The 22,640-nt window shown below is 40.7% G+C and overlaps 1 protein-coding gene across 2 annotated transcripts in view; it reads left to right on the top strand.

Moving 5' to 3' along the window:
- The window catches only part of tmem131l (transmembrane 131 like), a 173,004-nt gene extending 153,222 nt beyond the window's left edge, over positions 1 to 19,782 (top strand). Inside the window, exons 26-35 of one of the 2 annotated variants that reach the window (XM_087999180.1) lie at positions 2,380 to 2,528; positions 3,829 to 3,938; positions 6,137 to 6,309; positions 6,888 to 7,079; positions 8,994 to 9,069; positions 9,157 to 9,287; positions 12,357 to 12,477; positions 14,845 to 14,906; positions 15,319 to 15,449; positions 19,316 to 19,782. In XM_087999180.1, coding sequence (XP_087855306.1) covers positions 2,380 to 2,528; positions 3,829 to 3,938; positions 6,137 to 6,309; positions 6,888 to 7,079; positions 8,994 to 9,069; positions 9,157 to 9,287; positions 12,357 to 12,477; positions 14,845 to 14,906; positions 15,319 to 15,449; positions 19,316 to 19,594 — 1,424 coding nt within the window. In that variant the 3' untranslated portion in view covers positions 19,595 to 19,782. Of the gene's footprint in view, positions 1 to 2,379; positions 2,529 to 3,828; positions 3,939 to 6,136; positions 6,310 to 6,887; positions 7,080 to 8,993; positions 9,070 to 9,156; positions 9,288 to 12,356; positions 12,478 to 14,844; positions 14,907 to 15,318; positions 15,450 to 19,315 lie in introns of those variants that run through there. The other variant, XM_087999208.1, reaches the window with a different exon arrangement.
- Positions 19,783 to 22,640: the final 2,858 nt, after the last annotated feature.

The following is a 22,640-nucleotide window of genomic DNA, read 5'->3' as shown; positions in this document are numbered from 1 at the left end:
AACAAGCAGACAAAACGTGTCCAGAAACCCTAGCCACTCTCCCGTCATCAAAGACATTGTGGAAATGACTGCCAGACAACTCAGACCCCTTGGCGTCATGGTAGCCCACCAACACACTTGAACACCAGCAAATGAACTTGAAATGCGTTATACTGACAACAAGAAAAACTAATGTCATCTACAAAATACCATTCAAGAACTGTAACAAACACTACATTGGACAAACAGGCAGAAAACTAACCACCAGGATACATGAACATCAACTAGCCAGAAAACGACATGGCCCTCTCTCACTAGTATCCTTACATATAAGGAAGGACACCACTTCAACTGGGGCAACACATCCATCCTAGGACAAGCCAAACAGAGACATGCCTGAGAATTCCTAGAAGCATGGCATTCCAACTGGAACACTATCAGTAAACACATTGACTTGGATCCCATTTACCACCCCCTGAGAAAAAGAACAGGAAATGACATCACCAACCCAAGGAAACCCAAACATATATATAGAAAGCAGGAAACATCAGCAGTGCTTCATCCGGAGGCTCACTGAAGATGTTACCTAATATGGTGATATGTCTGAAGACTAAACTTCCAGCTCAGCAAGCAAACCTACATCAAGTAGGCAAGGGTATTCGCCATCATGCCCAATTTTCTCAGAGGCCTGAGGAAGAAGAGACGTTGGGCCTTTGTAACCAGTACGTCTATATGAAGAGTCCAAAAAAGCTTGTTGTGGATGACCACTCCCAGGACCTTGACACTTGCCACTCATTTCACCTCTGTGCTGTTAATGTGTAGAGGGGCAATGAGGACCATCCTGCTGAAATTAACAATGACCACCCAATTAACAATGCTATTAAACCTGTAATAAATTTTTGAGTATGTACACTGAAAGTAATTAATTTGTCCTTTGCAAGTTTTGGTTTGCCTTCAATCCATGTCAAAGAGGAAGAAGTAAATTTGCTGTATGTAAACTCCACTACTCCTAACTCTGCTGTCAAAAAGCCAGTGTCCACTAAAGACAGTAATTTCTTGAAAATGTGCCTGGCTAATCTAATACTCATGTGTTGCAGGATTTCAGATATCTTGTTTGACTTTCTCGTGCAAAGTTAATATCTGGCAGCATTGCAAAGCCTCAAAGTCAACCTGGGCATTAATATAATTAACTCTGAGAATGAGCCAAGAATGGACCTTTAACAAGTGTACCTATATCAACAAAATCACATCGTTCCTAATGCTGGGTCACATTCACAACCTTTGGGCCCTTTCCTCAGTATGACCAGGCAGCCTTGCCCAAAACCAAGCCAGAAATAAAATGCTTGCTGAATTTGTGTAACAGCTGCCAGGTGATGTATATAGTGAGGCGTTTTCTCACCACTCAACGTATCCGCTGGTATAGGCTGACCAAGATACACGAAAATTGTATCCCTTAATGCTTTCTCTTATGCTAGTTCTACACAGTGAATTACTACACCCCATTTTGTGCCAAGTTTTCCACATGCTCAGTGAAAGATTCCTTCATATTTGCAAACACCATACACGGCTTACATGTCAATAGTATCCATGTCTACATTTTACATTGAGTGTAAACAGCAATGTGCTACACAAGGAAGCTATCAACATTTGTACTGCAGTACTACGTTATGGCAATCTAAATCTGCTGCCATTGTGTGAATCCGTATTTACTGAACTATGAACTCACCAACTCACGCAGTTGTGTTCAGTTTCAATGACACCATGTATGTCAAAAGAAAAAAATGTTGCTATAGCATTCCTTGTAAGCCCATCTTTGGATTCTGAGAGAAATCTGTCTTCAGAATTATACCTAACCACGTATTCCTTGCATATTTCCAAACCGTTTTGCTTTATTTGAAACTGCAGCTTTATGTCTTAATGGGCACTCTGATTCAGCTTTGAAATGGAGTAGCTACATGAGCTCCCTTTCCTTGATGACTGAGTTGGGAAATCAGTGATGGTATTATTACAATCTACTGCAATCTCACCTTCACTGGTGAAACTACTTGTTGAATTTCCTACATTTCCATGCTGTATAAGTTTGGTCTTCTCAGCAAACCTTGTAAATAGGGCCTGAACCATTTGTAAACAGTGGCCAAAACTAGATGTGATTCTAAAATTGCGTAACAATGGCTACAGTCTCTCAGTTCCAGGGCAGGTATGCTTCCACTGTACCACAAGGGGGCCCCTCCATTTACTTGTAGACAGACCATGTGATGGGAAGAAAGTTAGTTTAAAAGGGAAAATTTGGGTATGATATTTTGTTGTGTGTGGGGTGCTGGAAAAGCACAGCAGGTCAGGCAGCGTCCGAGGAGCTCAACTGTTAGTGTTTTTCTTTTAAGTTGTAATTCTGACCCTCAGATAATCTCCAGCAAGGAACAATGGAGAAGATCAGTGAAAATGTGAAAACAGAAGCACAGGTGCCTGACAAACCACAAGAAAGAAATTGTGCGCCAGAGCTACAGAATGCACAGCCTCCCTTTGTAACACACAAACTATCCACATCTGAGGTATGGGGCTTTAACTACGTACAGAACAGGAGAACCTAGAAATATTCAAAAAACATTGTTGGATGTTAGTGTTTCTGGTTCTGAAGTATTTTCAAGGTTGCACCTGCCCTAAAACTGTATTCTTTTCAAAATTGCAAATTACAGATTGGGTATTGGAACCACCTGCATACATTTTTTGACCAAACAGGGTTTAGTTAGGAGAAAGTGAGGACTGCAGATGCTGGAGATCAGAGTCGAGAATGTGGTGCTGGAAAAGCACAGCAGGTCAGGCAGCATCCGAGGAGCAGGAGAATCGACATTTCAGGCATAAGCCCCTCATCCAGATGAAGGGCTTATGCCCAAAACGTTGATTCTTGTGCTCCTCGGATGCTGCCTGACCTGCTGTGCTTTTCCAGGACCACACTCTAGACTCATGTTAGGGAGAGGGTCTGCCAGTCAAACAGACCATAAATTCTCTTGAAGCACTAATTTTACTGATGAGATGGTCCATTTGTGCAGTATTGATTTCTCTTAATTCTTGAAGTCCAAGTGAAACTCCTGGCCTGCCTTGGTTTATGATGCTACTTGGCCCTCTAAGTCAGGGGGTTGTACATATCAAGTGACTTTACAAACAATCTAAGCGCGTGCTCCAGTGAGTTACTACCTTTTGTATAAATCTTTAACATTGAGCTTTTGATAATTCTTTCAGGTAGTAATAAAAATGCCCATGGCACCATTGTGGATATGGGTGTCCTCCAGATGTTCTAACATTTGTGTCTCAAATAACTTTTCAAAAAAAAATATTTTTTTCATTATTAATTGGATCTTGCTTTGCACAAATCAGCTTTTTCATTTTCTGTATTATGATAGTGACTACACTTCAAAAGTATTTCACTCAATGAAGTGCTTTGTCACATTTTTTTTTCTGGAACTTGAAAGGCTTTACAATAAATGTGAGACCGTTTGTTTCTCCTTGCACAGTGTACACGTGTATCGTCTGAGAGCTAACCGTGCTTCAGGTCCACACACTGACATCAGGCTGATCTGACTGTGATCAGTATGCCTCACAATTGCATTTAATGTTTTTTTTTGCAGTAGCTTTTAATCCTGAAGTGGATTTGGCTCTGGCTCCTCATGAAGTGCAAATTAATAAACAGCCACACATTGTTCATTGTGAGGTAGTTTAAAGGCTATGGCATTGTTGGTTCCTGCAAAAATAAACTGACTTATAATCAGACAATCTTTTGATAAAATCATATAATGCTGATAACATTTTATAATAAACCTGTTACAATTTTTTCAATAATGATATCAACAAAAGACTCCATTGGACAAGGTTAAACAGAAAAGACAAGTGAAAGGTGAAGTTACAACCCATAATAAATGGAAAGGAAGAAAATCATGTGGGAAAAACAAGAATATTTCTCTGAGGTAAGTATGAAGTTTCTTAATATAATTCTTTGAAGATATCATGTAACAAAGTGTGTTTATGGGCTACATAAATATCACTAAGATATTTAATAGATCAATAGTCAATAGATCAGGCTGTTTGGGGGCGGCACGGTGGCAGTGATTAGCACTGCTGCCTCACAGCGCCAGAGACCCGGGTTCAATTCCCGCCTCAGGCGACTGACTGACTGTGTGGAGTTTGTATGTTCTCCCCGTGTCTGCGTGGGTTTCCTCCAGGTTCTCCGGTTTCCTCCCACAGTCCAAAGATGTGCAGGTCAGGTGAATTGGCCATGCTAAATTGCCGTAGTGTTAGGTAAGGGGTAAATGTAGGGGTATGGGTGGGTTGTGCTTCGGCGGGGCGGTGTGGACTTGTTGGGCCGAAGGGCCTGTTTCCACACTGTAAGTAATCTAATCTAATCTAAAACCTCTTAAATGCTCTCTACAGTCTGACAATCAATTCAGTTGTACTCGACCATTACAGAAGTGTCAAACAGGAATACAACTGGATGGACTATCCAGCATTCGCCTAGGCACCACATTGACAATAGCATACGCAGCCCTGTTGACCCTGAGCATTCTTTGTCAAAATTGTGTCATTGAACATTGATCAACAATTTGAGAAACAGTCTGACATTAGTTGTACTTGCCTTCAAACAATGACCCAGCACTATCCACATCCTCCCTGGGTATGTCTCATGCTATTCTATCATATGAAGTAGGTGAGGAGTAGCCCACTCAGCTTCACAAGCTTGCTTCACCGTATTGGCAGAACAGACCTACTAGTTGTGGTGATAAAGAGTTAGGAAGGAGTTACCCTGGGAGTTCTCAACAGTGACTCGGAACTACTCGAAGTTTTCTGGTATCAGGTCAAATGTGGCATGGAGACCTGCTGGTTATTATCTAAGTCCCAGCCTAAGCTGACGAATCTATATTCTTCCATGTTAAACACTGCTTGGAATAAGAATGTACTTTGGGTAATGTGTACAAGATTTTCAACTTATACCCCAGTGTTTGATAAAATCGTAGAATGCTAATATCACTTTATTATAAACCTTTTGAATAATTCTATTAGCAAAAGGCGCCATTAGACAAAGTTAAACAGAAAAGAGATATTTGCCAAGTTGCACTGGTATTGACTGAGCTGGCTGAATCCTGATAGCTACTAGACTTAGGGGAACCAATAAGAAGGAAAAATCTACTTGCCCTTGTTCTCATCAATCTACCTATTGCAGATCTATCCCTTTTGACAGTACCAGTAGGAGTGATCACCTGACCAATATTGTGAAGGTACCTTTCATTGTTTTGTGGCAGTATCACCAGGCTAAGTGGGCTGGATTCAAAACAAATTCAACAACTCAAAGCTAGGTACGAACTAAGTCACATTCCTGCTGGACTAAAATACAGAATTCCTTTCTTAATAATACTGTGGGAGTCCTTGAACCCAGAATGAAGGATATTAGTTCTGGAATGTAGTTAACCATTATCATCATCATGGCAATAGTGATTAGCTGGTCTGGTCAAGAATGCTCACATCCTGTGAAAGAGTCCTTTAATGAACAAGGCACGATGCTAGATCTGGCAATGACTGGATAAACCACCATAACAGTTTAAATCTGTTTTGTCAACTTGAGGAATTGATGAGGGCTGTACTGGGGGAAAGACTAGGGTGAGAAGGTGAGTACTGGTTATATTAGGGACTTTTCATAGCACATAAAGAATCCATTCAACTCACTGGGTTCATACTGGCCTTGCAGGGCAATCTAATTATTTCAAGTCCTCCCTTCATTATGCCAGTAACCTTGCAAGTTCATTTCCCTCTCTATTACCTGATTCCCTTATGAAATGAGTCATTGTCTCCACTTTTGCCACCCTCACAGCCAGTGAGTCCAATATTTTTGCCCAATGCCTGTACTGAGGGCTGCGAGAGCAGATTTGTGGACTATTTAGGTTTTTGACATGTAATCTCTAAAGTAAGAGTAAACCTTTTTATTCCTGAAGAAGGGCTTATGCCTGAAACATCGATTCTCCTGTTCCTTGGATGCTGCCTGACCTGCGCTTTTCCAGCATCACATTTTCAGCTCTGATCTCCAGCATCTGCAGTCCTCACTTTCTCCTAAACCTTTTTATTTGCCTTGTTATATCTGTGCTAATGGCTGGCTAAACTTTAAGTTTCTGACTAGTTTTGTTAGGTCAACTGATCAGGCAGGTGGTGTGCACAGTCAGAGGAACTACAATTGCAGACAGAAGGAAGCTCTATATCAGGACCGATCTAGGAAAGTGTGGCAATGTGCAAAAAAAGAGAAGAGTAACATTCATATAAAACCAGACATTTATCTTAAAGAGGCAGAAGGTGGTAAGTATGCAGCTTCTATTGCATTTCATTACTGATGTTTTCTTGTAATTTTAATGTTCAGCAGGCTTACGTTGATACAGATCTCACAATGGGATAAATCAAGTAATGTCAATACTGACCATAAGCAGTGAAGTAGGCTATTTGGTCCATCAGGTCTACTCACTATTCAATCAGATCGTGACTGATCTGATCTTCAGCTCCACCTTTTCCTCATAATCTTTGATTTTCTTATTAATGAACAATCAGTGAAATTTGAACGTTCTTAATTACCCAGCCTTGACAGCTCTCTGTGTTTAAGTTCTACAGATACACTACTTTATTGTGATGGGAAATATTAGCAATTACTGTCACATCTATTTTGTAGATTGTGTCAGTATAATTAATGAAAATATCTGTAGTAGAGATTTCAATTTTGGTAATGCACTTACAATATTGTAAGGTGCATAAATAAACTATTTCATCAGACTGAATTTTTAAATCAAGCTTTCTTCATGTGAAACACTGCAAGCTTTAAATGTTTATTAAGCAAAACATTTTAAGTAATGTTTCTTTAATGTGTGCTGTTCCTTTGTTTGGAGATTGTTGTTCAAACTGGAAGATGCTGATCAGGAAAGTGCGTTCTGGTGAATCTAGCTCTGATTCTGGAAGTTCGTCAGACAGTGTGAGAGCAAGTCTTGACAGCTGGGGAAGCTGGAGCAGTAGCAGTTCTGAGGGAGAGAAGGATCAAAGTATCAATCCCCAATTGCACTTCGTACCCTCTGCTACACAGAGTAAGGAAATACTTTAAATAAGGTCCTATACATAAACTATAAGTCAAAACTAGGTTAGACAGTTGACTTAATGCCTGCTGGAAATCTGTTCATATGTTTCATAGAATTATCAAATCCCTAGTGTGGAAATAGGCCCTTCGGCCCAACAAGTCCACATCGAGTCTCCGAAGAGTTTCCCTACCCTATTACTCTACATTTATCCTTGACTAATGCACTTAATCTACACATCCCTGAACGATGTGGGCAATTTAGCATGGCCGATTCACCTAACCTGCACATCTTTGCGTTGTGGGAGGAAATTGGAGCACCAGGAGGAAACCCACGCAGACACTGGGAGAATGTGCAAACTCCACACACAGTTGCTTGAGACTGGAATCGAATCCAGGTCCCTGGCGCTGTGAGGCAGCAGTGCTAACCACTGAGCCACCGTGACCACGACTTGGGTTAATTAGTGGAAAATATTCATCAAACAACTTAACAAAAGTTTGCCTAACAGCAAGCAGTTGTTTCCTCTCACCTTGTCAGGGGTGTTGCTGCTGCCCAGAAGTATGCTTACACTATTTGAGAAAGGGAGAGCATACGACTGATGTGCATGCAGCTTGAGACTTTGTTTACAAGTTTTACAATATTGTCGCTGCCTCAGTTCTTCTCCTTAGACAATGAATCGGAGCATGTGAAACATTGATGACCTGTTTGATCTGATTCTGATTCACAACCAGAATGGTGACCTAAGTGGAGAAAGTGAGGTCTGCAGATGCTGGAGATCAGAGCTGAAAATGTGTTGCTGGAAAAGCGCAGCAGGTCAGGCAGCATCCAGGGAACAGGAGAATCGACGTTTCGAGCATAAGCCTGAAGAAGGGCTTATGCTCAACGTCGATTCTCCTGTTCCCTGGATGCTGCCTGACCTGCGCTTTTCCAGCAACACATTTTCAGCATCAGTGGTGACCTAAGTACAGAGTAACAGTAGTGCCTGCTTCTGCCTGAAATTGTGACTGTAAATCTTGAGATTTGTTGATCAAATTTCTTCAATTATGGTCTTTTATCCTCCATAAGCATTTAATTGGTCCAAAGCTCATACATATCCTGTACTGCTCCAAATCACAGTGGCCTCTCATCTATGTACTCAGTGGACTCAGGTCCTCCAAATATTAACAGCACGGTGGCTCTGTAGTTAGCACTGTTCCCTCACAGCGCCAGGGACCCGGTTTCAATTCCCGCCTCAGGCAACTGTCTGTGTGGAGTCTCCCCGTGTCTGCGTGGGTTTCCTCCTACAATCCAAAGATATGCAGGTCAGGTGAATTGGTCATACTAAATTGTCCATAGTGTTAGGTGCATTAGTCAAAGGTAAATATAGGGTAGGGTAATGGGTCTGGGTGGGTTACTCTTCAGAGTGTGGGTGTGGACTTATTGGGCCAAAGGATGTGTTTCCATACTGTAGGGAACTTAATCTAATCTAAAGTCCTTGGCATTAAATGTCAGCATGGTTTGCCATATATATTTTTGCATTTTCTTCCACCCTTTTGTCAAGTCCCAAACCCATATCTCTGGGTCAAGCCCTCTGTAAGCTTTGACTTCACCTAAATGTCGGTGACAATGCCTTCACCTGCCCTGGGTCCTACTTCAAGAATTCCCTTCCTAAGTCATCTTGCACTTCTCCATCACTCAAAAACTGATTATTCTCTTTTTGGATACCCCAACTAATCTTTTCCTTCCTGTTTCACTGTCCTTTTGCTTACATGTATTTGTGATATTCTGAGAGATACTTCACAAATGTTGATCCTAGACTCGCTCATTGGTAATGCAAAATTATATTTATAAAGTGTTATCCTTTGGAAATTAAGGTAGCTTACTAACTAGGTCAGGAACAGTACATCTGCATTTGCTACATTTTAATATTTGACTTATTTACTTTAGAGGAGAGGATTTTCCAGCAGGCGTCTCCAATTTATAGCCCGTCTTTGCAAGAACATCACAGTTCAGGGAATAGAAGGTAACTTTAAACATCACTTCTTAAGATGGAAGTCGCATTATATAACATGCAGTTTGAATTTTATAATTGCTTTTTGTTTTGTAAAAGATTTGTTCATTTGAGCCACTCCACCAATAACAATGTATGTTTGAGAGGAGCTGCACAGCCTTCGACTCCCCCTGATAAAAACCATTGCCCCACCTTTGCTGCAGTAGCTGCGGGTTTAAAGAAAAGTCCAGGTAAGAGGCAGATTGTAGGTTTGAAAGTAATCAGTAATTTAGAACAGTATATTGTTAAATGCTTCTCGTCTTGTAAAGAAAAGTGCAGCTTTTGATATTTAACCTGAAAGAAGACTGACTTTGTGCGCTTAAAGATATGTGTCTGTGCCATCACTAATATTTTGGAGAAGTTGTGGTCATTAACTTACAAATGAGATTTATCCTACAGCAGGAATGTTGTAATTCTGGAATAAAACCATGGATAATTTACAGCATTCAGCCTATTGTGCCTGTACTGGCTCAATGAATTGGTTAACTATTTTAATCCCTCTTCTGAACACCTGGTCTGTAGAGTTACCGTGCTACAGGTACTGATCCAGGTTCCTTTTAAATGAGTTGAGGATTTCTGCCTCCGTCATCGAATTGGCAGCAAATTCCAGATACTCACCACCACCCTTTGAGTAGAAACCTTGTTCCCCATGTATCCTCTCCAAGGTAAATTCGCCATAGCCCCAGGGGATCATAGAGCTGTGCCATCATTGGTGAGTTTAACCTGTGGGTCATTACTCCTAAGCTGAGGAGCAAGGTTGAAGAAGCGGAGTCTTCGTGGTGACCTCGGCTAGTACGGGAATTGAACCACACTGTTGGTATCACTCGGCATCACAGATGCAGCGAACCAAGCTAGTCAACCTTCCAATCTTTCAACCAGTTGTCATAAATCAGGTAGTTAGTTGACTTCTCCTTTAAGGGAATCAGGTCTCCGCTGTCCACTCTATCCCAGCCCCTCATTATTTTGTACACCTAAGTAGCCTCCTGTTCTAAGGGAAGCACCCCTAACCTATTCAACTTTTCCTTATAGCTATAGTTTATAAGCTATGATCGCATTCTTGTAAATTCTCTTGGCACGCTCTCTAAAGCAATTAATTCCTTCCTGTATTGTGACCAGAATTGTACACAACTCCTCCAGCTGTGACCTAACCCCATCTTTATATGATTCAAGCATTATTTCCCTGCTTTTTGTATTTAGTACCTCAACTAATGAAGCAAGATATCTCATCTGCCTTCCTTACTACCATTTTCTATTTGTCCTGCTACCTTAATTAATGGATTAATCCTACACCTCGTTATTGATTGGAGTAGTTTGGTCATCACCCAGATGAGACTGATTAGTATGTCAATATGCAGTCCAAGGTTTCACTTTCTTTGTGTCTCAATACCCTCCTATTTATTTTATATTCCTTTGTTTACCAACTCCAAATACATAATCTCTGACTTCTCTGATTTGAATTTTATTTGCCACGTTATTATTCACTCAACCAAGCAGTTGATATTTTCCAGCCATGCGTGTTTATCATCAGGTCAGTTGAAGGTTTTGGTGCTTTGCAACTTTCATTTATCCCATGACATTAACCCTGTCACAGCCACCCACTTCACCATCAACTACTTGATCAAGGTGTGCAGATTTCCCAATCCGGTCTCCCACACTTAAGTCTAAACATGAAAATAGACCACAAACATCAAGGAAGCCGAAACTAAGAGCATTATTTTTGCAAATGAAAAGCAGTTCACATTCATCGACCAACATTCCTTCCATCCTGACACTCAGCCCATTTTGGATCAGACTTGCCACACTCCCCTGGGTATCATGGGTTTTAACCTTCCATAACAGTGTGCTACATGGGACCTTCTCAAATGCCTCCGCGAAATCAGTGTTGACAACGTTCACTTCTTCATCAATCCTTTTATTTCCTCAAAAAATTCAATCAAGTTAGTGAGGCATAATGTTCCTTTGACAAAACCATGCTCAATGTTCCTGATCGTTTTTTGGAAAGGCAAGAATTAATTAATCCAATCTCTCTTTATTGATTCTAGTAGTTTGGCAGCCACCCAGGTCAGGCTGACTCATCTAATTATTTGGCTGTGCCTTGCACCCTTTTTAAATAATGGTACAATGTTTTCTGGCCTCCTGTTGTCTGGTAACGCTGTATCAAATGTCATTCTTTTGGACCAATACACATTCCTTCGCAAGTTTACCCAGTGCAGTAAACTAAAAGTTTAATTTTAAGCTGCTGAAATTGATGTTAATGAGCTAGTATTGATCTCCAGTTTGGATTGGCAGACTTAGTGTAACGTTAATCCTAATTGCTCTGCAGACATAACTCTTGGTGGTCAACTTGCCAGTCTCTCTCAGATATTTGGTTGCTCTTAACTATGCAGTTTGGGCTACTGCTATGACATGTTTCTTCAGCACAAATTGGCTTTAACGCAATTGAAGAGTTTAGACCGTTATTTGTAGAACATGAATTTTCTTTACTTATGTTGGCTATAATGCTATTCTGCCCCCAGTAGTTGAAATGACACTGCTATTGTGCAATTTTCATACAGCATGGGATCTTATGAAACCTAAATTATCACTTTATTATCAGATCTGACTGTACTTTGATTCATTTAGGATCCTGATTTGTAATTCTAAAGAAGACCAGGATGGACTTTACCTACCCATCCCTGTTTCATCAATGTTATAATCTGGAAAGTTATTCCATGTTTTTGTAGGTTAAAGAGTGCTCAGCTGAACTCTGAAAAGGTATTGTGGGCTGCTGCCTGTCTGAGTTCTGACCCCTTTGGGTTTTCTATTTTCAGAACAGACTCTGGAACAAATTGGTAATTCAGTAGTGGTAGACCTTCCATAAGACACCCACTTCGTACCAGCAATTTGCCAGTCAGGTAGAAAAGAGCCCAGTCTCAAATCTTTGGGCTCTTTGTCAACCAAATAGTCATCAGTCAACTGGAATGTCCAATCCAATCAGTTAATCTGCCTCCATAAATCACCTGCATCCTTACAGTTGGAATTAATTAATGTTGTATCGGGCATTTGTCCATCTATCAAGAAATATAAGTGACTTATGAGATTTAAAATCCAGGCATGCTTGAGAGACTCATGTTCCTAGTCATTGCTGTGCTTTGAGCTGAATAAAATGTGAATATCAAAATTTGAATTAGAGTTTTGGTATTTTCTGCACGGGTACAAATGCAACTTTTGTTTTCGTTTTGAATGTGACACTCTCCCTCTTCATCGCTTGCAATGTTTAGGTCTTTACACAACTGTGAATGGTCAGTGTTTAAAATCTATTCCTCCTGTACATGGTTTGGCATATCTCTCAGGGAACGGTATGCAGATTGAGCCCCAGTCAGGAGATGCTGCTGATTACAGGTATTTCTGATCTGTAAACATCTATGATCAAAGAGTCACAATGTTTTTTTTATTGTCTGCACCTTTGAGCATTTTTTTTTTGTTAATAACACTTGACCTTGGCCTACTTTCAGAATGCTCCAACTTTGAACTGAGGGTATTTTTCATATGTTTGTCCCTTTGAAAATTTAATTGAGCTAGTAAGCATAAGCACCACCATTCCACTCTCCAAATTCTGTCATGTCTTCTGATGTTTATTACTAGTTGTGTTCATCTTGTATTAGGCAATGTTACCTCAGTTGTTGGTCAAGTGTTGGAAAAGGTTAAGAGATAGGATTATCTCTTATAACCTTTCATCTAGGTTATAATCATTTAGAAAAGAATAATTTGGTTAGGGATAGTCAGCATGGTTTTGTGAAGGGTAGGTCGTGCCTCACAAACCTTATTGAGTTCTTTGAGAAGGTGACCAAACAGGTAGATGAGAGTAAACCGGTTGATGTGGTGTATATGGATTTCAGCAAGGCGTTCGATAAGGTTCCCCACAGTAGGCTATTGTACAAAATGCGGAGGATTGGGATTGTGGGAGATATAGCAGTTTGGATCAATAATTGGCTTGCTGAAAGAAGACAGGATAGTGGTTGATGGGAAATGTTTATACTGGAGTCCAATTACTAGTGGCGTACCGCAAGGGTCGGTGTTGGGTCCACTGCTGTTCGTCATTTTTATAAACGACCTGGGTGAGGGCGTAGAAAGGTGGGTTAGTAAATTTGCAGATGACACTAAGGTCGATGGAGTTGTGGATAGTGACGAAGGATGTTGTAGGTTACAGAGGGAAATAGATATGCTGCAGAGCTGGGCCGAGGGGTGGCAAATGGAGTTTAATGCGGACAAGTGTGAGGTGATTCACTTTGGTCAGAGTAACCGGAATGCAAAGTACTGGGCTAATGGTAAGATTCTTGATAGTGTAGATGAGCAGAGAGATCTCGGTGTCCAGGTACACAGATCCTTGAAAGTTGCCACCCAGGTTGACAGAGCTGTTAAGAAGGCATACAGTGTTTTAGCTTTTATTAATAGAGGGATCGAGGTCCGGAACCATGAGGTTATGCTACAGCTGTACAAAACTCTGGTGTGGCCGCACTTGGAGTATTGTGTACAGTTCTGGTCACCGCATTATAAGAAGGATGTGGAAGCTTTGGAAAGGGTGCAGAGGAGATTTGCTAGGATGTTGCCTGATATGGAGGGAAGGTCTTACGTGGAAAGGCTGAGGGACTTGAGGCTGTTTTCGTTAGAGAGAAGAAGGTTGAGAGGTGACTTAATAGAGACATATAAGATAAGCAGAGGGTTAGATAGGGTAGACAGGGAGAGCCTTTTTCCAAGAATGGTGACGACGAGCACGAGGGGGCATAGCTTTAAATTGAGGGGTGATAGACATAGGACAGGTGTCAGAGGTAGTTTCTTTACTCAGAGTAGTAAGGGTATGGAACGCTTTGCCTGCAACGGTAGTAGATTTGTCAATTTTTAAGTACATTTAAGTCGTCATTGGACAAGCATATGGACGTACATGGAAAAGTGTAGGTTAGATGGGCTTTCAGATTGGTATGACAGGTCGGCGCAACATCGAGGCCAAAGGGCCTGTACTGCGCTGTAATGTTCTATGTAATAAGGAATGTTGCCCTTCACTTTTGAGGAGTATTGTATCCAGGAAATGTGATCCAAGTTTTGTCGTGAGGAAAGCTACAATCAACTTCCTGCCCAGGCATATTGACCAAAGAGAAGAATGTAATTCCTGAGTTTAAAGTTGAATCATTGAAATAATTTAGTGTGTGTAGTGATAAAGTAAATAGGAATTGCTTTAACATGGAAATGCAAGTAATTTTAAAAGATGCAGTAGATTCTCACTTATTTTTTGAATTATTTAATTTAATATGGTTTGTGTTAATCTTCATAAGCTGGGATGACTCTAACTTTACCTCTTCAGTGTGTTTGGGGAGCCAGTGCTCAACATCATAATTAGAGAACAACGGATAGTGCGCAACTACACTTATAATGTATGTTTCTGGCAGGCAAGGCTCCTTATTGAGAACGCAGCTTTGTGAAATCCCCTCATGACTTTGTTTTTCTGTCTACTATGTCTCATTTTTATGATGTATGGAGAGTGTTTACTTTGCTGTTTTTGTATGCTTATGGAGAAATGTGAAATGGCCATTTGAATTTCATCAGTTGATGCAGTATTGGCTTTAAATTTAAGTGGCAATTTGAGTCCTCTTGCATTGTGCTCATTGTTACTTAAAATGAATTTTTAAAATATTTTAATTTTATCTGTACATTGATACTTGTGTTATTGTTTTACAAATATCTTAACTATCTTTCCTGAACCTCATTCAACAGTGATCATTGCAGCAATGCCTTAAGCACATTTCATGAGAATTATTTCTCGAATGTTTCTGAAGGTAAGGCATCTGTGAAACAACTTTTGTTTTGACTTTGCTCTGTATTTAATTGAGAGAAAACTTGATTTGTAGTTAAAATAGACAAAAAGCCAATTGAAGTTGAGATTCTCTTAAATGCTGTAGCTATGAATTTATGATCAAAGTTTGTGCGAAGATTTGTAGCTCGGGTGCTCGTTGTTGTGGTTCTGTTCGCCGAGCTGGAAGTTTTTGTTGCAAACGTTTCGTCCCCTGGCTAGGCGACATCATCAGTGCTTGGGAGCCTCCTGCGAAGCGCTTCTTTGATGTTTCCTCCGGTGTTTATAGTGGTACAAATGTTCGGCACAACATCGTGGGCCAAAGGGCCTGTTCTGTGCTGTATTGTTCTATGTTCTATGTAATGACCTAACTGTGTTTTGAAATTTCTTCATTATAGCCAACGTGAATTTGCATAATCCCTTCATTGATACTGAAGACGAAAATTCATCACTTGCTGATTCAGCTTCCAGTTGGACCAACTTACAGGCTCCCTGTAGCTGGAATCATTCAAACTATGTCAGAACTCCTGTAAGTTGCCTAACTTGTAATTTGACAATCTTGTTTATTGAAACACACACCAGTGTTCATAACAGTTATGAAGCATGTGAATATTGTTTAGTTGCAGGGCAATTCATTTTATAAATTTGTTAAAATCAGTTTAACTTCAGTCGTACTGACAAGGCAATTGAAACCATGATTTCCCACAAAGTGAAAACATGAATATTAAAAAAAGTTATAGTCAAGCAAAGTAGAGAGGGAAAATAATGAAATTGAGCACACTTGCAGTAATATCAAAGCAGACAGCAAGGGCTTGTTAAGTATGTGAAAAGGAAGAGAATGGACAAAGAAAGCATTAACCCCTTAGAGAATGAGACTGAGGAAAAAGTAATGGACAACCAGGAAATGGCAGAGCAGTTGAATAAATACTTTTGCATCCATTCTCTAGTAGAAGACGCTAACAGCTTTCCAAAAATACTAAATAATCGAGGGGTAAAAGAAGGAAGGAAATAAAGATAAGAGTTAAGACTGGAGAAAAAGTGCTCGAGAAGCTAGAGGAGCTGAATGGACAATAGGTCCCACGGACCTGATGGCATGCATCCTAGAATATTAAAAGTAGGTAGCTACAAAGATGGCAGATGCACTGGTAATAATCTTTCAACAAGCCTTAGGTTTTGGAAAAGGTGTGAAAAATTGGATTGCTGCCAATGTTACATCTTCATTTAGCAAAGGAGACGCAACAAACGACAAGTAACTACATGTCAATTAGTCATCGAGTCATGCAGCACAGAAACAGACCCTTCGGTTCAGCTCATCCAGACTGACAAAGTTTCCCAAACTAAATCAGTTTCACTTGCCTGCATTTGGCCCTTATCCCTCTAAACAGTTCCTTTTCATGTACCTGGCCAAATGTCTTTTAAATGTAACTCTACCTGCCTCTACTACTTCCTCTGGTAGTTCCACAAATGAACCACCCTCTGTGATCCCTTTTAAATTTTCACCTCATAACTTAAAAATATGCCCCCTAGTTCTGAACTCCCCCATTTTAGGGAACAGGCCATTTTGCCCAGCATGACCCTCTATAAGGTCACCCCTCAAACCCCTACATTCCCATGAGAAGAGTCCCAGCCTGTCCCTATTATTCAAACTCTCCAGTCCTGGTAACATCCAGGTAAATCTTTTTTGAATCCTCTTTATCCCTCCTATAGCAGGGCAATCAGAACTGTATACAGTCGTCCAAAAGCCTCACCAACGTCATGTACGACCTCAACATGATGTCCCAACCCCTATACTCGAAGGTCTGAGCGATGAAGGCAAGCTTGTTAAATGCTGCCGTAAACACCTGTCTATCTGTGAACATGAACTTGTAGCTCTCTCTGTTCGACAATACTACCCAGAGTCCTACCATTAACTGTGTAAGACCTGCCCTTGTTTGTTTTATTAAAATGCAGTACCTCTCACTTATTTCAAATTAAACTCCACCTGCCACTCCTCAGGCCCCCGCCCTGTAATTTTAGTTAACCTTCACTGTCAACTATACCACCAATTTTGGTGTAATCGGCAAACTTACTATCCATGTCTCCTAAATTTTCATCCAAGTCATTTATGTAAATTACAAACAAAAGGGGACCCTACATGGATCCTGGGAAACACCGTTGGTCACAGGCTTTTGAAAAACATCCCTTCACCACCACCTTCTGTCTCCTACCATCAAGACAATTTTGTATAATTAGTATGCTCACCCTGAATCCCATGTGATCCAACTTTACTAGTTGATCCACCATCTGGATTTATGTCAAAGGCTTCACGAAAGTCCATGTAGACTGCATTTACTGCTCTGCCTTCATCAATCCTTTTGGTTACATCCTCAAATCAAGTTTGATAATCATGATTTTCTATGTATAAAGCTATAAAGCTGACTATCCCTAATCATGCCTTCTGTTTCCAAATTCATCTAAATCCTGTCTCTCAGGATCCCCTCCAACAACTTACCCACCACTCTCAAGTCTGTAGTTCTCTGGCATCCCCTTACAGCCATTCTTAAATAAAGCACAGCATTGGCCACTCTCCAGTTCTCCGGTACCAGTGGCTGTATATAATACAAGTATCTCTGCTAGGGGCCTGGCAATTTCTTCCCTAACTTCCCACAATGTCCTTAAATATGTCCCAGAGGTTTAAAAGAGGGTTTTCTTTTTAAGACTTCTAAGTGTTACACTCTATGATAAAGAGTATTACAGCAGGGCATTTTGAAATAAATAATATGATCAAGCCGAGTCTGCATGGCTTTAGGAACGGGCAATCATACCTGATGCATTTGTGAGAATTCTTTGAAGAGATAACAAACCGATCGAGGAAGCAGTGGATGTAATATATTTGGATTTTCAGAAGGCATTTGATAATGTACAGTATGTTAGGTAACTTAATAAGAGTTCATGGTGTTGGAGGTAGACGATTAGCATAGAGGATTGGCTAGCTAATAGAAGTCAGATTATTGAGATAAGAGGGGCATTTTCAGAATGGCAACCAGTAGTGACACAGGGATCAGTGCTAGGCCACAGTTATTTGCAGTATATTAAAGGCTTGGATGAGGAAAGTGAATTTACCATCGCTGCCTTTGCAGATGATAGAAAAATAGGTGGGAAGGAGAGCAGTGAAGAAAAGTGTGCAGAGGAATATAGGCAGATTAAGCGAGTGGACCAAAACCTGGAAAAAGGAATATAAAGTAGAGAAATGTGAGAGATCAGCAGGAAGAATAAAGAAGCTGAATATTATTTAAATGGAGAACGACTGCAGAGAGCTACAGCACCAGGGGATGTAGATGTCCTTGTAAATTAAAACAAACTAGTGTCCACGTTCAGGTACAAGATAAGGAAAATGGAATGTTGGGTTTTTAATTTCAAAGGGAATGGAGTATTAAAAAAGAAGGTAAGCCTTGCTAACACTACACAAGGGTAATAGTCAGACCAAAGCTGGAATACAGTAAACAGTATTGCTCCTCCTTATCTAAGGAAAGATGTACTGGCATTGGAGGCCACTAGGTAAGGTTCACTAGGTCCTGGGTATGGAGGGACTATTCCTAATGAAGGGCTTTTGCCCGAAACATCGATTTTCTTGTTCCTGGATGCTGCCTGAACTCCTGTGCTTTTCCAGCACCACTCTAATCTAGACTCTGGGTATAGAGGGACTGACATCCGGGAAGGCTTTGAGTTGCTTGGGCCCGTACTTATTGGAATCTAAAAGAATGAGAGGCAAGCTTATGGAAACACAGGGTTCTTAAGGGTCTTGAAAGGGTGATTGTAGATAGTTGTTTCCCCTGTTTACCCCTGAGACTAGGGCCAAAGGGACAAATCTCAGAATAAGGCAAATGAGGAAGAAGTTATTCTCTCCAGGGATAGTGACTTTCTGCAACTCTTTATTGAATAGGCTCTCATGGTCAGGTTAAGTGTCTTCAAGGCTCAAACAGATTTTTAATCAGTTTAGGGAATCCAGGGTTTTGGGGGAAAAGGCAGGGTGGTGCAGCTGAAGAATCACAGGCTGTGATCCCATTGAATCATGGAACAGACTTGAATGGCTGAATGATCTGCTTCTGTTTCTACATCTGATGGTCTTAAACAGCAATTGTTTTGTAGCGAGGACAGTTTACTCAGCGGTAAAAATGATTAAAATGAGTATTCTCTATCAAAAGTCAGACATTGCATTTAAATATTGTGAATTTAATAGCTTTGAAAATTAGGACATTTAAACATATCTGGAAAAGATACTGTAAATATTTAATAGCTGATTTGCAATGGAGCTAGAAGAAATAACAGCCCTTTAGCATATTTTTTAACAATAAAGTAGAAATTTAATTTTTGAATAGTTGAAAACAATACCTCTTCCCCCTCTTTGTTTTTCAGTCCTACCTGTCAGGTACCAGAAGTCTGTCCCCTATGTCTGGATTGTTTGGATCCATTTGGACCCCACAATGTGACCCTTATCACAGCTACTTCACATCTGGTCGTCCAGTCTCTTACGCATTGGTGAATGAAAATCTGGAAACAGCTTGCACTCAAGAACAAACAGCCAGTTTTGATCCTTTTGGCACTTACATGAACCTGCATATTTGGAATTCTTCCTGCAGTCGTGTTTGTAGCTCTCAGCTGTCTAGTGACTCAGGTTATTATGGAGATATTTGAGTTAGATTTTTTTAACTAAATGTGTGCATAAAATAGTTCAAATCCTTTAAGATATTTAGGTGCATTAAATCTTTTATTTTTTTATTTTTTTCTGATTTTTATACAGAGGAAATTGCACTTAACAGGAAAAGAAATCCTCAAGATTTTTTAATAAAACTTTTCCAAATAAAAGGATGCAAAAAGAAACAGCTTGTGGCAAATGTGTTTTTTTTTCTGCATCGCAGATGGTCTCAATTTATGCTGCATTGTATTACATTGGTGTTTTGATTGACTTTCTTCATTCTGCTTCAACAACATTATCCACCAAGTTGACTGCTCACTGCTTGCAGTTAATTTTATTTTTGTTTAGTCCTTTGTCACAGAAGGATCCCCATTGTGTCTACACTGGTTGTTTGTGGGTCAATCTACTTAGTCCTATTCCCCTGTCTACCCATGTAATCATAGAAATCCTAGAATCCCTGTCATACAGAAGGAGGCCAATTGGCCAATCGAGACTGCACTGACCCTCCGAAGAACATTCCACCCAGACCCAACCACCCCCCGACCCTATCCCCATAACCCCACATTTACCATGGCTGACCAGCCTGCCTAGAATGGACATACCTGGATGCTATGGGGCAATTTACCGTGACCAATGTACCCTAACCTGCACATCTCTGGACTGTCAGAGGAAACCAGAACACAGAGGAAATCCACAGAGACATGGGGAGAATGTGCAAACACCACACAGTGACCCAAAGCTGCAACTGAACTGGGGTCCCTGGCACTGAGGCAGCAGTGAATTATTTCTATCGCACTCCATCTGCGTTCCTTTAAAATCATTGTTGTCATTTTTCCCACCCTCATGGGTGCTCAGTTTATCTATTTGGCATTTTGTTGTGTAAAAAGGTGGTTCTTAATACCTTCTGCATCTCTTGCCAAAGCCTTAAATTTTTGCCTCAAATGCTTTTTTGTCAGCTAATAGGAATATTTATCTTTTGTCTACCTTGTACGCAAGTGTTACAACCTTGTAGAAGTCTGGTGAATCTCCCCTCATTGTCCTTTCCCCCAGAGAAAACAACAGCAGTTCTCCGACCTAACCTGGTGACTAATATCCTCCACCTCTGAACTAATCTGGTATATCTCCTCAGCATTCTTTTGAGGAACCTTTCATCCATGTTATAGTGTGATGAGCAGAACCAGATGCAATACTGTTATTGTGACCTAACCAAAACTTAAAGGCTCAGGATAACTTTTTTTGACTTTGTAGCTGATGTCTGTTTGTAAAGCCTAACATTCCGTGTAGTTTGCCAACCTCTGTCAAAATGTTCTGACCGTTTCAAAGATCGATACGCATGCACCACCAGATCCCTCTGTTCCTGCTTTGTACCATTATATCTATATTGCCGCTTGCTATTCCCTCTGCCAATGTGTATCACCTTGCACTTCTCAGTAATAAATTAGATTTGCTATCTGACTACTGATTCTGCCAGAATATCTCTTGCTGCAGTCAGTAACTGCTGGTCTTAATGTTTGACACAGTATCCAGTGTCAAAAGCAATGCTTCATCCTCCTGCATTGTGTAGACATTTTAGTCAACACCATAGAATGGATCTCTACAGTCAGATTTTGTTTACATAGTGCTAATGTCCCTATAGTTATCTCCAACAACATCAGTAGCTTTTGATCAGGTGCTTTCAAACATTTTAACTGAAAGGTCTGTCAGAAAACCATGGTCATGTGATTGAAACGTACGCTGTCGAACAGCCGTAAAACAACTCTGCAACTGTTTCTCTAGTCTGCTTTTTTACATTAGGACAGGAATCAGCAAAGTCACCCCCTGCTTAGCTACAGTCTGTCCCCAATCATAACCACCTTCTCAAAGCTTTAGTTCTGGAAAACTTTACCAGAAAGGTGAACCACTGCCATGCCTTCAAAATGCATTCACTTGTATCCAAACTCCCACCGAAAATAAATCCTGTCACCAGCAAAATACAAGAATTTGGACGTTGACTTACTTGACACTAATCACGTGAATGAATGCCAATTTCTGGATTTTAAGGTAATTCATAATTGTAACTTTTTCTTTCTGCCACCACTTGAAAAGTTTGTCTATTATTATACCCCATTTCATTTTAATGAGATCTGTCTTCATATCTCTCTAAATTGTCATCTTTATGTTTAAAACAACAATGTTAGACTCACGCCCCACTCTCTGACTGAAGGTGGAATTCAGTCATGTATCTGCTGGCACCTACAGGCTCCTCTTCTCATGCTGTGCTTACCAATACCCAGTCAATAGACAATAGGTGCAGGAGTAGGCCATTCAGCCCTTCAAGCCTGCACCGCCATTCAACATGATCATGGCTGATCATTCCTAATCAGTATCCTGTTCCTGCCTTCTCTCCATAACCCTTGATTCCACTATCTTTGAGAGCTCTATCCAACTCTTTCTTAAATGAATCCAGAGAGTGGGCCTCCACTGCCCTATGGGGCAGAGCATTCCACACTGCCACCACTCTCTGGGTGAAGAAGTTTCTCCTGAGCTCTGTCCTAAATGGTCTACCCCGTATTTTTAAGCTGTGTCCTCTGGTTCGGCACTCACCCATCAGTGGAAATATGTTTCCTTCTGCCAGTGTGTCCAATCTTTTCATAATCTTATACGTCTCAATCAGATCACCTCTCAATCTTCGAAACTCAAGGGTATACAAGCCCAGTTGCTTCAGTCTTTCAGTGTAAGGTAATCCTGCCATTCCAGGAATTGACCTCGTGAACCTACGCTGCACTCCCTCAATAGCCAGAATGTCTTTTCTCAAATTTGGAGACCAGAACTGCACACAGTACTCCAGGTGTGGTCTCACCAGGGCCCTGTACAGCTGCAGAAGCACCTCCTTGCTTCTATACTCAATCCCTCTTGTTATGAAGGCCAGCATGCTATTAGCCTTCTTCACTACCTGCTGTACCTGCATATTTGCCTTCATTGATTGGTGTACAGAACACCCAGATCTCTCTGTACTGCCCCTTTACATAAATTGATTCCATTAGTCAGTACCCCATGCTATTGCCT

Source organism: Chiloscyllium plagiosum, unplaced genomic scaffold (genome assembly GCF_037043375.1).
Source record: "Chiloscyllium plagiosum isolate Xiang-an unplaced genomic scaffold, Cpla_swu_hap1 HiC_scaffold_1, whole genome shotgun sequence".
NCBI classification, from domain to species: Eukaryota; Metazoa; Chordata; class Chondrichthyes; order Orectolobiformes; family Hemiscylliidae; genus Chiloscyllium; species Chiloscyllium plagiosum.
Note: the sequence above shows the minus strand (reverse complement) of the source record. Positions and strands in the feature narration are given on the sequence as shown.